This window comes from Rhamphochromis longiceps, linkage group LG20 (assembly GCF_057381845.1).
Source record: "Rhamphochromis longiceps isolate RC_006_pf linkage group LG20, R_longiceps_female_GT1.1, whole genome shotgun sequence".
Lineage (NCBI taxonomy): Eukaryota > Metazoa > Chordata > Actinopteri > Cichliformes > Cichlidae > Rhamphochromis > Rhamphochromis longiceps.
The window spans coordinates 21,446,040-21,461,222 of NC_140576.1; the positions used below are offsets into that span (position 1 = coordinate 21,446,040).

The 15,183-nt window shown below is 40.9% G+C and overlaps 1 protein-coding gene across 1 annotated transcript; it reads right to left on the reverse strand.

Annotated features, from left to right (window-relative positions):
* Positions 1-6,429: 6,429 nt before the first annotated feature.
* slc52a3-1 (solute carrier family 52 member 3-1) lies at positions 6,430-13,641 on the reverse strand. Its single transcript, XM_085393578.1, has 4 exons — positions 13,538-13,641; positions 10,775-11,790; positions 9,561-9,684; positions 6,430-9,345 (listed from the first exon to the last, which is right to left on the reverse strand). The coding sequence occupies exons 2-4, from the start codon at positions 11,761-11,763 to the stop codon at positions 9,133-9,135; spliced, it is 1,326 nt and encodes a 441-aa protein (XP_085249704.1). The 5' UTR covers positions 11,764-11,790; positions 13,538-13,641; the 3' UTR covers positions 6,430-9,132.
* Between the last annotated feature and the right edge of the window lie 1,542 nt (positions 13,642-15,183).

The window sequence follows — 15,183 nt, forward strand, 5'->3', positions numbered from 1 at the left end:
CAGTCAATACCGAATATCAGAATCCATGCAGACTTTTAGCTTGTGTATTAATATTTATATTTTTATATTAATTTTTTTTTAAATTAAACATTACTCCAAATGGCACTATAACACTTTCTAACGCTTTGGGTATTTTTAAATACTTTTTAAAATACAGTTTTAACAATGAAAACACTGGTGTGGGTGTTGCAAGGGAACTGGGATTCTTCAAATGTTGATGACCGAAGATGTGTTTACTCCAAACATGTCTGAGGTTACTTTCATAAATACAGCTTCTATGGAAAGGCTGCTTGCTTCCAATGCACATCCAAAATCTGGAAACACATAGTGCCACAGGTGAAATTTTTATGTTTGTAAAGTGTCTGTTTTGAGAATAGCGGCTTATCTTGGTAAATCTAATTTTTGTGGTATTTAAACCATTGTTGAGGTGTGGATGTTATATTCTTTATCACCAAACATTATGATTGTTTAGCTGACTCAAACCAAGGACCTTTTGCACTGCTGTATCACAGTATAACGTCAAGTGTGGATGAATGAAATACAGATCATACATTTTTTCCATGTCAACTTCCTGGACTGCAAAAAAGATGTTACAAGTGCCATGGGATGCAAGAGCCCTGGCCTCAGAGAGATGCTCAGTGGGATTTCCAGAGTGGATATGAGTTGAAAACTCCTGCAGAGTTGTAAAATATAAGTTATGGGTGCTTGTTTTACCTTTCTAATATAGAAAACAACCATTCAAAATGTCACATATTTAAGGATAGCACAACTTTCTGTCATGATCATTTGTTCTGCTCCACTGCTTTCCTCACTGAATTTCAACTAAGTAAGGCACTCTGTGTAAAACACATACAGGTGTATTTAATGCTAAAGACATTCAGTGCCACCATCAAAAAGCTTTTCTAATGTTTTCAGAGAAGATATGGCGTTCACAAACAGTCATTTCATGCAAACTCAGCAGGAAATAAAAATCTGTTGTTAAAGCATGTTGAAAAGACTGAATCTTTTTGTCCTTTTTACCTCAGTTTTTTCTTCTATACTTCATGTATATCTTTACATCTGGTTATCGGGAAGATAAAAGCCTCAATATGCTAATTTTATTAGAATGTACAGATCTAAGTGCTTCCCCCTGGCTCTGCTTACACTAATTACACAGCGAGCATCTTGCCATGTATAGGCTTGTCACCCATTTCCACTTTAAATATCAGTTTCACGACCACAGAGAGAGTAAAAGAAATATACCTCTAAGAGCAAAGGTTCCAACAGAACCAAAACCACAAATCACATATTTTCTATAACCTCCTCCTCCAGAAACATGCATGCACACAGATAGATGCCGACCTGCACGCAGGCACTTGCAGCCACACATCCTCACAGCAACAGATGGACGGCCTTGAGGCAGAGCCTGGGAGACTTGTGTGAGGGGTAGAGCTGCCAATTGATTGCTAAGATCAGGTGCGCGTCTACACAAAGGCACCTCCTGCTCTTTTCAAGTATCAGGGTTTGCTAGCCTCAGGACAAATGGAGACACAAAACAACAGTGGCATCTGTGGCAGGTAATGATCCCCCTCACCAAAAATCTGGATAATGACATACCTCGACCATTTGTTGCAGTTAAAATCACTGTTGCTCATTCTGAACTCCACGTGTGTCCTCCAGCAACATGTGCCGGAGCTGTGAGAGCGGCTTGGTCGAGTTGCAGCCATACATCAGCAGTCAGCCAGTGCTGGAGCGGCGCCAGAGAGAGCAGAGCCGGATGAAACGATTTCAGCTTTTATCTGCTGCTGATCCAACCTGCATGCATAAATTGGGCTGCACACACTGCATAAGGTCAAAGGTGGATTAGAGCACACTGCATCAGCTAATGACCATATTACTGTTCTCGCAGTTGGTTGTGCACATTTTCTGTTGTGCTTCCCATAACCCCACAACATAGTTATATTGTTTTGTTCTGCAAAAGGTCACCACTTACTTTAAATTTCAAAGAGTAAATGCATTTTCATCCCCTCTAAATATGGATTTTTGCACAGATACCCCCAGTTTGAACTGACCTAGAGGAAATAAACTCAAACAGGCTTTTGAGTTAAAACAGTTTTTTGACTCAGATTAACTTAGATGACAAAGCAGAGTTAAGTTATAGGAAAATTTGGCATCTACATGTCATTAGGGGAAAGTTAGGAAAATTTGCTATTAAAACAAACTGTCCGTTTATTCTGTACAGCTGGGCAGTTTAACATAGAAGTCTATGGGGCTTGACCCACTTTATTAGGAGTAGATTATCAGTTAATTCACTGTCAATGAACAACCTGTTTTAGCTCCCATCCTCGCCGTTCAAACAAGCTTTCATGTGATTGGCTGCCCGTTGTAAACAGTAGGTGTAAACAGCAGGTGGGAGGGATTTATGTGCTCAGAGTCAGAGCTGTGTGCCTCAAATGACCATATTATGGATGCTGGTGCTCTGAGCTGAAGTTAAATATATATATATATATAAAACTTTTTACAGTTTTTACAGCAGTCTGAATGCCGTTTGACTCACAGAGGTGAGTTGTACATGCATTGACCTTATCTATAATATTTTAAACAGTGTATATTAAACAGAAAATGAGGACGAGTATAATATGTCCAGTTTAATTTCTCATTGGAAAAGTTGCATATTCTTTACATCAGACTAAATAAATTCACAAATACTAGTTCCAGCAGTTAAGAACTCTTCAGATATTAAAATCAAGTCTCTCCAGCACTTAAATGACTCTGCTTGAGCGCACCAACACATTAGATATGAGCTGTTAAACTATAAATATCAGATGTTTTTGCACAAAATATTTTTGGCTCGTTTGAAGATAGCGTATCTGTACTTGAATGTACCTGAACAATGTGTAAAAGGAACAAGAATTGCAAGATTGGCTCAAATAAAGTGAGCTGAGCCTTTGAGAATTGTGATTTTCATTTGATGTTTGTGCCAAAGTAAATAAGAACAACTGTGCAGGAGTTATTTTAGCTGCAGAATCTGGCTGAAACAGGCAAATGGCTCGATAACAATCACACTGTTCCCAGATAACAATGCACATGCCAAACAACAACGCACATGCTGAATGACCAATCTCCACCTGACTGTGAGTGATCCCATGTCATGTTTCCCCACAGTGCCACTGTGGCACGGCTGGGATGAGCTCGCTGCTACCCCTGGATTCAAACATCAACCAACAGGGTCTCCCCTTGATCCCTTCTCCTCTGCTTTTGCTTAGTAAACACGATAATAGCAGTGCTGTGTTCATGTGGGCTCCGTGTTAACACTGTGGCTGTCAAAGGCCATCATGCCCCTTCAAAGGATGATGGCTCTCTAAAGTGGGCTCTCTCGGTAGCAGCCATTTTCCACTTGACTGGCCCCACACACGAAGGGGGACTGGTAGCCCCTAGCAGCTGGGCTCGACTGGTCACTGGGGGTGGGGAGAAGGAGATGAATGGGTTGGATGTAAGGGGAGGGAGCTAATGGTAAGAAGAGGATGGTGTCTATATGCATCAAGAGGTGTTTTTAGTATTTTTGTCCCAAAATATACCCCTTACTTTACCCTCCAAAACACTCCTGAAAATGTGCTTACAACCCAGGTGTGTTTATGCACGTAGGATGACCTGCTCATTGTCAATTTCCATCAAATATCTGACTTACATTTGCAGTCACTGGCACTGGGATAAAGTGCTATTTTGCATGTCAGCTGAAATATTTTGTTGCTCGGCAAAAACCTGGCATATCGCTTGCACTCCTTAATGAGAAACAGACTGCCAGTATCTCATCAGGAACCGGGAACCAGAGCCCATTGAGATGTTATGATATGAATGATAATTCAGCGAGTGTGTTTGCTCGGCTATATGGGCTTTGTGTCAACACTCTGGGTCCAGCCAGGTCTCGCTCGGGACACAGAGAGCAGGATGCATTTTCATAAATCATTTCTTGACACCAAATCAAGGTTATGTGGTTGGCAGACTGTAGCCTGTAAATTGCCTTTGCATTGTCAATGCAAAGGCCCTCCGCTGGGATTTAAGTAGTTCACTAGCTATTTATGGCTGGAAAATTAAGATGACCTTTTCCCAAAATGTGATGATGGTGCTTTCAATACAAACTAATGCACAGAAGAGAAATCATATATGGGAAGTGTAAACCATTCATTTAAAAGCCGCATACACAGAGAATAGCCTGCTTTTGTTACTCATGCATGATGCACTGGCTCTGTACTACCCACAGTGTAGAGGTAATAATTAGCTCACTACAGCAGGGTAACAAGTTTGCACCCCCGTCCTGCTGTGCAGCACTGTAATTGGTCCCCTCATGTGGCACCGTCGGGCCCCAGAACAAAGGGTTCCCAGAGGGGGAATCTATGCTGACCTATGCTGAACCTTCCACAACAATGACAGGCAGGAAGCATTTACATATGCTGACAGACTTGTCTCTTCCTAGGGTTGGAGTGCTAGGCACTTCATTAAAGCAACATCAATACCTGCTGATAGAAAACGAGGAGTGGGCCCGTGCGCATCACTGTCTGCTCTGAGACACTATAGTGAAATGACATAGGGCTGTCACATCCAATTTCAAATAAATGGACAGCATTTATTAAACAGAGTGTGTGTGGAAATTGATGGGGGAGAAGCTGTGAGTTGCTGTCAGAGCCGTGCTTGTCTGCATGCATCAGCAATTGGTTTGCCCACAAGCTGTTCACCTGAACGTCAGCTGCCAAAATCTGTCAGCCCCCGGGTGCACCCGAGCAAATTTCCACACTTTCTGAGCATTATTTTTGTTATTTTTGACCTAAAAAAGCAGTTTACGCTCTTTTTCTGCGGCCGTGCTTCTGCGTCGTGTTTCGTCACAGAAGCCTAACGCGCTTTTCAGTGAATGCTGAAGAGAAGCGCGTGCAAAGTCAGATACAGGTGACATATCTGTCGATTCAGCAGCCACGCTGCAAGAGTGCAGGTGGTTCCATCCATTCATTGCATCATGCTGCTGTGAATTCATTCTCTTATCCCGTTAAAGGAAGGGTAAATCCTCCTTCCATTTGACACGCTGCTCATTTAGTTGAGAGGCACAGTGGCTGGCTGGAGGGAGGAGAGCCAAGGGGGTGCTGTGGTCGTGGTAGCGGTGGTGTCGAGGAGGAGGGGGACTCTTTGGGAGGTGTCGACCTGAGCAGATGGACTTCTCAGTTGCGTAGTAAGTGGAGTCTTCACACGGCAGAGACTGCAGGATCTCACAGGACCGGGACACAGCATCCAGGTGGCCACAGCCCCTCCTGACCAGCTGGAGGAGCGATGGGACCATCTGACACTCGGAGGAAAATGATACACTTCTCTTTGCTGCTTTGGTTTGTCTTGACACAAAAGCCCAGAGCCAATCAGGGAATTTAGCTAATGAAGCGTAGAGAAAATCCTCTTGATTGCATACAAGCATTCAAGGTCACATTAGCAATGAGAGAACAGCGTTTGCACAGTCTTCAGGTGTACACTTCTACTTTGTAGTCATGCTCAGATTTTTTATTTCAAGACAAAAACAATAAATCTCATGTATTGTTTGACGTGATTAAGATTTCATACAAACCCGTCCTCTAAATCTGCATCAGCAACTGACTGCAGTGATTTCTGCACAGTTTACACGTACTGCAATGTAGATTCAGCAAATCCAAGTGAGAAAGTCCCATCTGTGCTTCTCCTCCACTGATCCTGGGCCCTGGAGGCTATGTAGGGCTAATTGTGGCCCCATTTTCCTTTCCTTATCTTTTTGTTTTTACTCAGTGTCGGGGTCAGGGAAGCTCCCAAGTGACCAGCGGCAGGAGCAACAGCCATCGGCCCCTGCTGAGCATCAGTAATTAGAGCCCTCCTCCACCGCCCTGGCTTTTCCCCCCAGACCCAGGCCAGGGAACCTCTCGCTTTCCTTCTGAAGGGCATGGGGGGCAGAGAGGAGGAACAGCTGCTGATGGGAAACCACTCTGCGGTTCCCATCGATGACCAGCATCCGTCCATACTCCTCAGAGGATTTGCACCAGCATCTTTAGGATAGGAATGATGGGATCATTCTATGTCTGCTTTCTCATGGCTGCTAATCTTGCCTCTAAACACTAGTTGATGTTTATCAATGAAAGGGCATCGCTGTACATGAAAGGCAGCTTTGCACGACTCACACATTCATCATATGTATAATAGCAAGGGGACAATAAAATTTGCTAGACCTCTATTGAAAATATCCTTTGTGATGGTAATATTTTTTCCTTTAATTAAAAATAACAGTGTTGGACTAACCACCTCCCTCAAATTCTCCCCATAACATGCGTAAATTGAGTCCTTGGATCCAGAAGGATATCTGGGCCTGGATTAGTGGATTAGTGATATTTTTAAAGACATTGCCGAATTCCTCTCATTTTAGTTTGGTATATTTGTGAGATGGTGCAAAATGACAAATTTTGCCCTATATCACAATGATTTTTTAAAATCCCTGAAAAAATTCCTGGACTAAGATATGGATCCAGGGTTAGTTAGACAAGTTAGTCAAGCCATGCACAACAATCCCAACTAACACCCTGAACCAATTAACTGATACTTGTTCATTTTTAGGGGTGCAAATTATTTCAGTAGTGGAGATAGCACCAACATATCATTGCAAAAACACCCACCACCAGTGGATCACTTCAATTGAAAATCCTACTTAATACCTAAATTAAAAATAGCCTCAGTGACTCATATATTATTATGTATCATAATACTGATGCAACAGTGTGTAAGCAGTGTTTTTCTGTTTTAGAAAGTGGATCCAAGTGATCTTATCTTATTAAATGTTTAGATACATTAGATCCTACCCTGCTGTAGAGGTCAGGCCCTGCTGCTGGGGAAGAACATAAATATGAGGGAAAGTAAGATAATTAACTAGAGAGGAAGGAAGGAAGTGATTCTGCAACACAAATATGTATTCAGCTTTAAACATTTTGTTCTGTTATCTAAATAAAACCATCTGAAAAGCTATGAGGGGAAGCCATTTGACTTTGAGCTGACCTTACTCACGATAAAGTGTTTTTCAACAGGTGGGTGGAAATCATGGTTCAGTCATTCGTCATATTTTGAATGCTAGTCACGTGTTTATACTTTCACATGTCTATGGTAACTTGTAAGTAAATGTAATAGAATAAAAAGTACGGTATTTTTCTCTCATGTCGTTTAGTGCAAGTCTAAAGTAGGATAAAATGAAAATATGTAAATATTAGTGCCCAAAATAACCACAACTGTTTCATATTTTCTGCAAGACTTCCATTGTTTACAATGACCAGAACTGCATTGGTCCTGGCCAGAACAGCCTGCTGATTATTTCAAGCTGTCACTAGTAGTGTGGTTCTATAAATAGACGTCCATGTCCTGTCAGTGTGTCCATCATCTCCACAGATAATAAAATGCATCAACCACCTGTTTTTATGAGATTTTCATTTTATACATGGGTGATTTAAAAAGCAAAACATCCCGCATAATAGCTGCATAAATATGAGCTTTCAATCTGTTTAACCCCTTTTATTGTTTCGAGCACCCAGTAAACTGTATTTCACGTCGAAGGATTTGTGGTCACTCGGTGTCTGCAGATTGTGAACCGACATGTCTTAAAAGAATGCTTGTGCCATCTAGTGGCCAAATATTGTAACAAGTGTAAGTCCAAACGTGTTTTAATAAACACAACATTGCAAAGTAAATATCATTTGAGCAACAAAAAAAAATGCAAAATTTAAACCAGTCGTATGTCTGGAAAAAGGTAGAAGCTGAATTCACCTCTGAAGCTCATTGACAAGCACGTCGGTTTTACCAGCTCAAAGAAAAAATGTAAAAATGACATGTTGTGATGTTTTGAAGGATTAGAGTCATGTGAGGGGAAAAATAAGTTTTCGCATGACTCCCTGAAGGGCTAAGCACACCTTTACTGCTACCCCAGGAATTAAGATGATGTGAAGCAGCCAGGTGCTGCTAATCAAATGCAGCAAGTGTGACCACCTCTATAAAAGCTAACGTTTGGGCAGTTTGCTGGTCTGGAGCATTCAGGTGTGTGTTAGCACAATGCCACTATCTTCCCAGCAAGGGATGTCCTAGTAAATTTACCCCAAGGTCAGACGGCAATGCCCAACGACTGCAAAAACCTCAAGAGCTACATCTCAGACCTTACAGGCCTCATTTAGTATGTTAAATGTTAACGTTCATGACGATAAAAAATTAGAAAACGACTGAACAAGTATGGCCAGTTTGGAAGGCTGCCAGAAGAAAGTCTCTTGTCTCTAAAATGAACATGGCAGCACAGCTTAAGGTTGCCAAGTTGCAATAAATCACAAGACTTCTGAAACAATGTCTTTTGGTCAGACAAGATCATAGTGAAGATGGTTAGCCACAGTGCACAGCGCCACATTTGACGGAAATCACATTTACCACATAAGCACAAACACCTCATTCCAGCTGTCAGCACGGTGGTGGAGGGGTGATTATATGGGTTTGTTTTGAGGCCACAGGACTTAGGAACCTTGCACTCACTGAGTCAACCAGGAATTCCTCTGTACACCAAAATATTCTAGAGCCAAATGCAAAGCCACCTGGCCGACAGTTAAAGTTTGTCCAAAAATGGGTCGTGCAACAGGACAATGATCCCAAGCACAGCAGCAAATCTACAAGAGTAGAAGAAAGAATGAAAGAATCATGGTGTTGCAATGACCCAGTCAAAGTCCAGACTTCAACCTGATTGAAATACTGTGTATTTATGAGCTGTGCATAAATGAATGCCTGCAAACCTCAATGAACTAAAGCAAGGCAGTAAAGGAGAGTGGGCCACAGCGGTGTGAGAGAGCAATAAAGTCATATAGAAAACAATAACTTCAAGTTATTGCAGCTAAAGGTGGTCATACAAACAACTGAATCATAGAGTGTATTTTGTTTTTCACAGGACTGCATAACCACTTGTGTGTTAATTTGTGCCTTGATTAAAAACAAGATGCAGCATGTTTGTTAGTGAGGGAGTGACATGCCAGAAACAGTTCTGGCTTCACTTTTTGTTTATAGTCATGAGAGCGCCTTTCATCTACATCTCTTGCAAAAAAAGATTAAATTAATCTAACAAAGTCTGCAGCTCGTCATCAGTCATAGAGGGCACTCGGTGTTGCAGAAGTCTCCTGACTTGAAGAACTGGTAAATGTTAACCAGCGGGAACATAATGACGGAGCCCACTAGTGAACCCATCTGTGTCGCAGCTCCACACCAGACCAAAGCGTTGTGGCTCCGGTCTCTCAGGATGACACCCACCATGACTTTGACATAAGACAATGTCCCAGTAAAGAAGAGCCATGAGAGCACCTGGTGAGAGTAAAACAAGAACACAGACTCAGCAGCTCATTTGGATGTTAATCATTATTTTAACAGTGTTTGTGACTAAAAAATAGACTCTGATTTCACACTGAGTAATGATGTTGCCTCATCATAAGTTATGAGTGAGCAGAGTTCAACGCTCAGGATGTTTATGAAGGAGGTTTTGTACTTTTGTACAAAGAACATGCTTGCGTTTCACTCACAATTATCGCCTCTCCCACTGCAGACCCATGAAGCAAGGGACAGGGACTCATAGCTGCCATGGCCATGTTATAGCTGCCAAATCCTGTCCCCACCACCGCCAGAAGGCCGAGAAAGACCAGCGACCTGGGCGCAAAAGACGTCTGTTATCAGCAGCAGTTAGTTAATTTCTCTGAATCCAAAGGCAACTTGTCTTTCAAGTGAATAATTCAATGGACCTTGTGCCCAAGCAAATATTTGAGTGACAGTGGGGGAAAAAACTTGTTAATAACAATCAGGTACCTGTAAATACACTAAAGTAGAGTTTGCTTGCTGTATGGTAAACACTTCTTTTCCAAAGAGCTTACAAAAATCATGATGGGGATAAAATCTACACTCCTCTGTAGAAAATGTAAGATTTGGGGAATCCAAATTAGATGAAAAAAGTGTCTTTGTCTTCAATGCTAAGGTGCTGTAGTATCATACCCAGTAAACATGCTTAATCAGCCTTTTGTAACTGTAATCGTCACAACAACCTTTATGCTCTTAGATGTGACTAAAGATTGAGACTACAATAAGGAAAGTGTTTACTGACGTCATAGATTAGAGGAGCAGTAGGTTCATTTTACAATCTGACCTACTTTTTGCAGGTGCTGTGGTAAGCACTGCTGCCTCACAGTGAGACGCTCCTGGGTTTGAGTCTGCCAGCCAGCTTTCTTTCTTTGTGGAGTTTGCATGTTCCCCCCAGCTCTGCGTGGGTACTTCTTCCCATAATCCAAAAACATGTGCGTGCATGTTAGGCTAACTTTTGATTGTAAATTGGGTGTGAATGAGCATGAATGGTCATCTGTCTCTCTGTGACAACCCTGCAAATGACTGGCAAACTGTCCAGGGTGTACCCTGCTTCTACCCCTATGACAACTGGGATAGGCTTTGCTCTTCCCAGGACCCTAAATTAGATGGCCATTCTTCAGTGTCCATTATATACTTTCCAGTGTCTATTGCAGATCAAGCTGTGGACCCATAACCTGCAGGCCAGGGGACCAGCGTTTATGAGTTATGAGTTATGTTCAGTAAATGCATCTGTAAACTATTTACCAACATAGCAAATTGATTCACGTGTTTTTTATTTGGTACAGATTTTACCCTGAACAGAGGAAGTCAAAACTGCTTCGGTGTTCATCGGGACACTTCACTTTTCGTTTCATACAGACTTACAATAATAAAACATTATTACCTGTTTTGGATGAACATTGCAAGAGTACAGGCCACTGGGTTGGCCACTGATGCCAGAGCTGCAGAGAGGTGATAGGCCAGGTTCCCGTATGGCATACAGGAGTATGTTTGCACAGAGGGAAGCAGGCCGTTGGTTGCAGAATTAACCCACACCACCAGAAAGTAAATGAAGGTCAGCTGGTACACGGAAGGTTTTGCCACCAGATGTCTGCCCTGGGCAACCGCCTCACCATTGTTTTTTACGCTTCCTCCATCAAGATCAGCCCCTGAGTTATACAGATAGGAGCTGACAGACACTACTGTATCCTGCACAAGGTTCTCAGTGGACAGCTCGTATGTCCGAGGGAGTCTGTTCAGTGCAACAAAAGCAGCCAGGCTTATGCACATCATGGCTGCTAGGATGAAGAAAAACACCTCGGTGGAGAAGTTTGGGGGAAGATACTCCGTATGTAATGATCCTGTGTGGTTTCCTGCAGTCTCAGAAGAGTTGACGCATTTGGCCATACCCACACCCTGAGCTAGAGCAACTACACCAGGAATGAAACCACTTAGCCCCTCTCCAATATAATAAGTGGTAATATATTTTGCTGGAAGCTGCATCATAAAAGGTAAGAAGGTAACTGAAGAAGTGCAGTCCACCAGAGAAAGGAAGAAAGTTATGATAAAGAAGGCTGTGCTACGTGATACCCCTATAAAAATCGTGGTCCTGTCCCAGAAGAAGGCAAGCAGGATGCAGGACAGGACACCGATGGAGAGGATGGAGTAAATGACAATATACTCTTTAAGACACCCTGGGTACAGTTTGTGCATCAGGGTGACCAGCAGAGGTCCCACGTTAGCAAACTGGATAATTACTGTGAGGTAGGAGGGTAGATCCCAGCCTTCAGGGAGTGCGTTGACAATGAGCGGCAGCTCCACCCACAGTCCGTTCACAGCCACCCAGGAGCCAATGCCAAAGGCGCAGGCCAGAAAGTGGACGAGCAGAGCCATACTGCAGGTGGATCAGTGTGAAAAAGTCTGTGGAAATAAATTAATAAGGATGCATCAGTATGTAAGAAAAGTGCTGTGTAATGCTGTTGTGTCTGGGTGTTCCCAAACTCAGAGTAAATACCAGGGGTCTCAAACTCGCGGCCTGTATATTGATGTGAAGAAATATAATGCAGTTTGGCCCTTGAAGTTACTTTTTTTGTTAGGAAGGATTTGTTTGTTGTTGAGTGCAATGTTAATAATAAAATTATTTAATATGAAGGCAATATGAGCAGAGAGTACAAACATGTTGAGGGATTGACTGTGCTAGTTCAGTGAGAGTTATTTGTAAACAATTTTCACTAGCAGTCAAAAACTAATGTGTCCACTTATGTCTGCATTTTTATTTTGTTAAACACGAACAAAATTATAGCAGAAGTGCTGCCACGTGTCTGAGCAGAAAGAGAGTACCAATGTGTTTATTTGGTAGTTCAATGAAGGGCTTGAGTTAGTTAAGTATGAGGAAAAAAATCCATTCACATTTGTTGTTCTGTCTTGTTATACAATATTTGACATTTTAAAAAACAAAGAGAAAAAACACTAAATTTTCTGAAATATTTGTGGGTGTTTTCTTGTTTGTTTGTTGTTTGTACTACCGGTACTTTAATAATAATAATAATAATAATAATAATAATAATAATAATAATAATAGTCGGCATTCTTTTGAAACAAAAGAAATTCTTTTCAAAAAAAATTATAACTACTCCCTTCTGGTTTTATGCCTCTGCCAGCAAGGGAAGTTGAGGTCTAAACTTGACCTTTGACCTTTTACATATAAAATGCCATCACAGTCTAAGAGCTATGGCCAAAAACATGTTTTGTGAGGTCACAGCGACCTTGATCATTGACCACTAACATCTGATAAGCTCATTCTTAAGTTAAGATAAATGTCATGTGAAGAAATTCATTCAAGTTCTTCGAGATATTGAGTTCATGATAACGGTACCAACAGACAGAGATCTCAAACAGAAACCTGTTCCTTTGTACAGCAACTGCTGGCAATATAAGTAAACTAGAAGCTAAGTAATGTGACAAGCAGTACCTGTGGTCCCGCTGTCTACCACACTGTCAGTCATGCTTTCCTCACCTGTATAGACTTTCATGCCTGAGATGTCTTTTATTGTTGTAGCCAGTAAAGCTGAAGCAACTCATCGTTACTTTGTAGTTAATTTGCTGAAATGGATCGTATTTTATATTTCTGATGCTATATTTTGTTTCTTTATTTCTTCTCATAACATAATAAATGTAGACTCATGTTACAAATGTAAATCAGCATAAAACAGAAATACTTTTATCCCACTGATACCTGCGATACAGTGTAGTGGTAGTTAGTCATTACCCAAAATAAATAACAACCTTTTCAGCATTAAGAAGGGTTCACACCTGCAGTGGCTGGTACAATTTTCACATTACTTTCAGACATTGTCGAGGAATTCAACAAACCATATGTGCCTGCCCATCTCTTCCTCTTCACATTTTCACTCTGTCTTTGTGCATGCGTGTGGCTTTCAAACTGATCTCATGATGAAATAAGTCAGAAGGCAGTCTTGTGATAAACAGAATTTGAAGAAGCTGACACTGAGGTTGCTGACAAACACAGTCTTATACTGTACTTTAAGTGGTGTGGTCAGTTGAGATAATGAGGTTAAAAGAAAAACAGAAATTACAGTGTTTGCACGCACTCAGTACTGAGCTCTCGAGTAAATGCACTTCCTTTTAGATACAAAAATGTACTTACAAGTTGTTTTAATCCTCGGAGGCGCTGAATAGGACTTGCTGTCATCTTACAAAAAGATTACTGACTGGTCTTGCATAAGCACATGCTGGTGGGACTCGTGTGGCTGCTGTGTAGGTCAGAGTCCACTCCTGCACCAATGATCAGCTCCACCAGATAACAGGGGGTAGTGTCTTCCTTTATTAAGGTCAAGTTAGTCTTTAGCACTTTGAGGAGCTCGCACAGACAGCTAAAAGAATAAGACAATAAAAAAATAAAAGTAATAATTGTTTTTGACTGTTCAAACGCAGCTACAGGGGGGAGTTTAACATCTGAAAGTTAAAGGGAAGATACCAAAGTGCCAAAAAAGAATCACAATTCAGCCTTCAGCATAATTAAAAAGAGACACATAGTTGTATTTTTTAGATTGAGTGAATTTAAACTTCCAGGATTACCTTTATATCTAGAGTGAATGCAAACAAGCCTCCAAAAACCTGCTTAGAAATTACAAGACATTTTTGTTCGATATATTCATGAGGAAGTCTCAAGAAAGAACTCGTAATATCTAATCCGTCTTGTTTTACATGCCAATTTGCCAAAATATAGACAAGCTCAAAAGCAAGGCTCATATTAATTGACAATACCAACCTGTAGCCCAAAGTGAAACACTAGATGAGGTTTATGGGGTCTTATATTTCCAATACCAACTCTACAGAAACATATTTCCCCCCTCAGGGTCACATAACTGTTAAATATCACACTGAACTGATGAAATCGAATTAAGTCAGGTTAGATTAATACTACATTGCCCTCTACTGGTCACAAGTGTCAAATAAATCGGTTTGCCACCGAGCTTTGACAAATCAGTCCTTTGAAAAACACTGGTACCAAATTATTCTGGAAAAGTAGCCACTTCATTGTGTCTATTTGGTATTAAAACATCATGGTCCTCCTGTAAAACAGAGCCAAAATACCTTGTTCTGGTAAACTGAGCTTAACTCACTAATGCTACAGTCACATTAGGGAAAACTGGACTGGAGTCCTGACTGGAGTCTGCAGCATGACCAAACTTTTTATGACTATATAAAATGAGCGTACACACTCAACCTCCAGGTCACCGGTTTTGTTGTTGAAACTGATTGCACTCAGTTGCTGACAGCAGAAAACATTCAATGCAATCACTAATTTTTCCTATTTACAAAAAGGCTGCTTTCCATTTTCACACTACGTGACTGAGCCGTAACACATCACAGTGTCACTAAATCAAATCTGTATTTATTTAGTGACACTATGCAACTGTTTCAGATACTGTCACATGGATCCAGTTTTCATTATAATCAGTAGGTTTTTAATGTTTACAGTGGAAGGGTGGCAGATTAAAATTTATTGTAACCAACTGAGAATCTGGACACATTTATTCATCTATTTTTAAGACATCAAAACTATTAAATAACACATTTCTTGCTGTCCAAACAAAGCAAGAAATATAAATTAAACTGGTGATATTTTTTTAAACATCCAAAATTTTTGATGTTTGCACAATAACTTCAGCTAAATGAAAAGCAATAACAGAAAGTAGTATTGCTAAGGGAAAAACTTGAATCATGTTTGCATTATCTCTGCATTAATTTATTTAAATGTATTAATTTATGGGATTTTTTTTTTTTTGC

Excerpts from the sequence above, each read along its gene's own strand:
- slc52a3-1 (XM_085393578.1), bottom strand. The coding sequence starts at position 11,763 with ATGGCTCTGCTCGTCCACTTTCTGGCCTGCGCCTTTGGCATTGGCTCC. Across the intron at positions 9,685-10,774 it reads GCAATGTTCATCCAAAACAG|GTCGCTGGTCTTTCTCGGCC; the intron begins GTAATAATGTTT and ends TTTTGCGCCCAG. Across the intron at positions 9,346-9,560 it reads CAGTGGGAGAGGCGATAATT|GTGCTCTCATGGCTCTTCTT; the intron begins GTGAGTGAAACG and ends TACTCTCACCAG.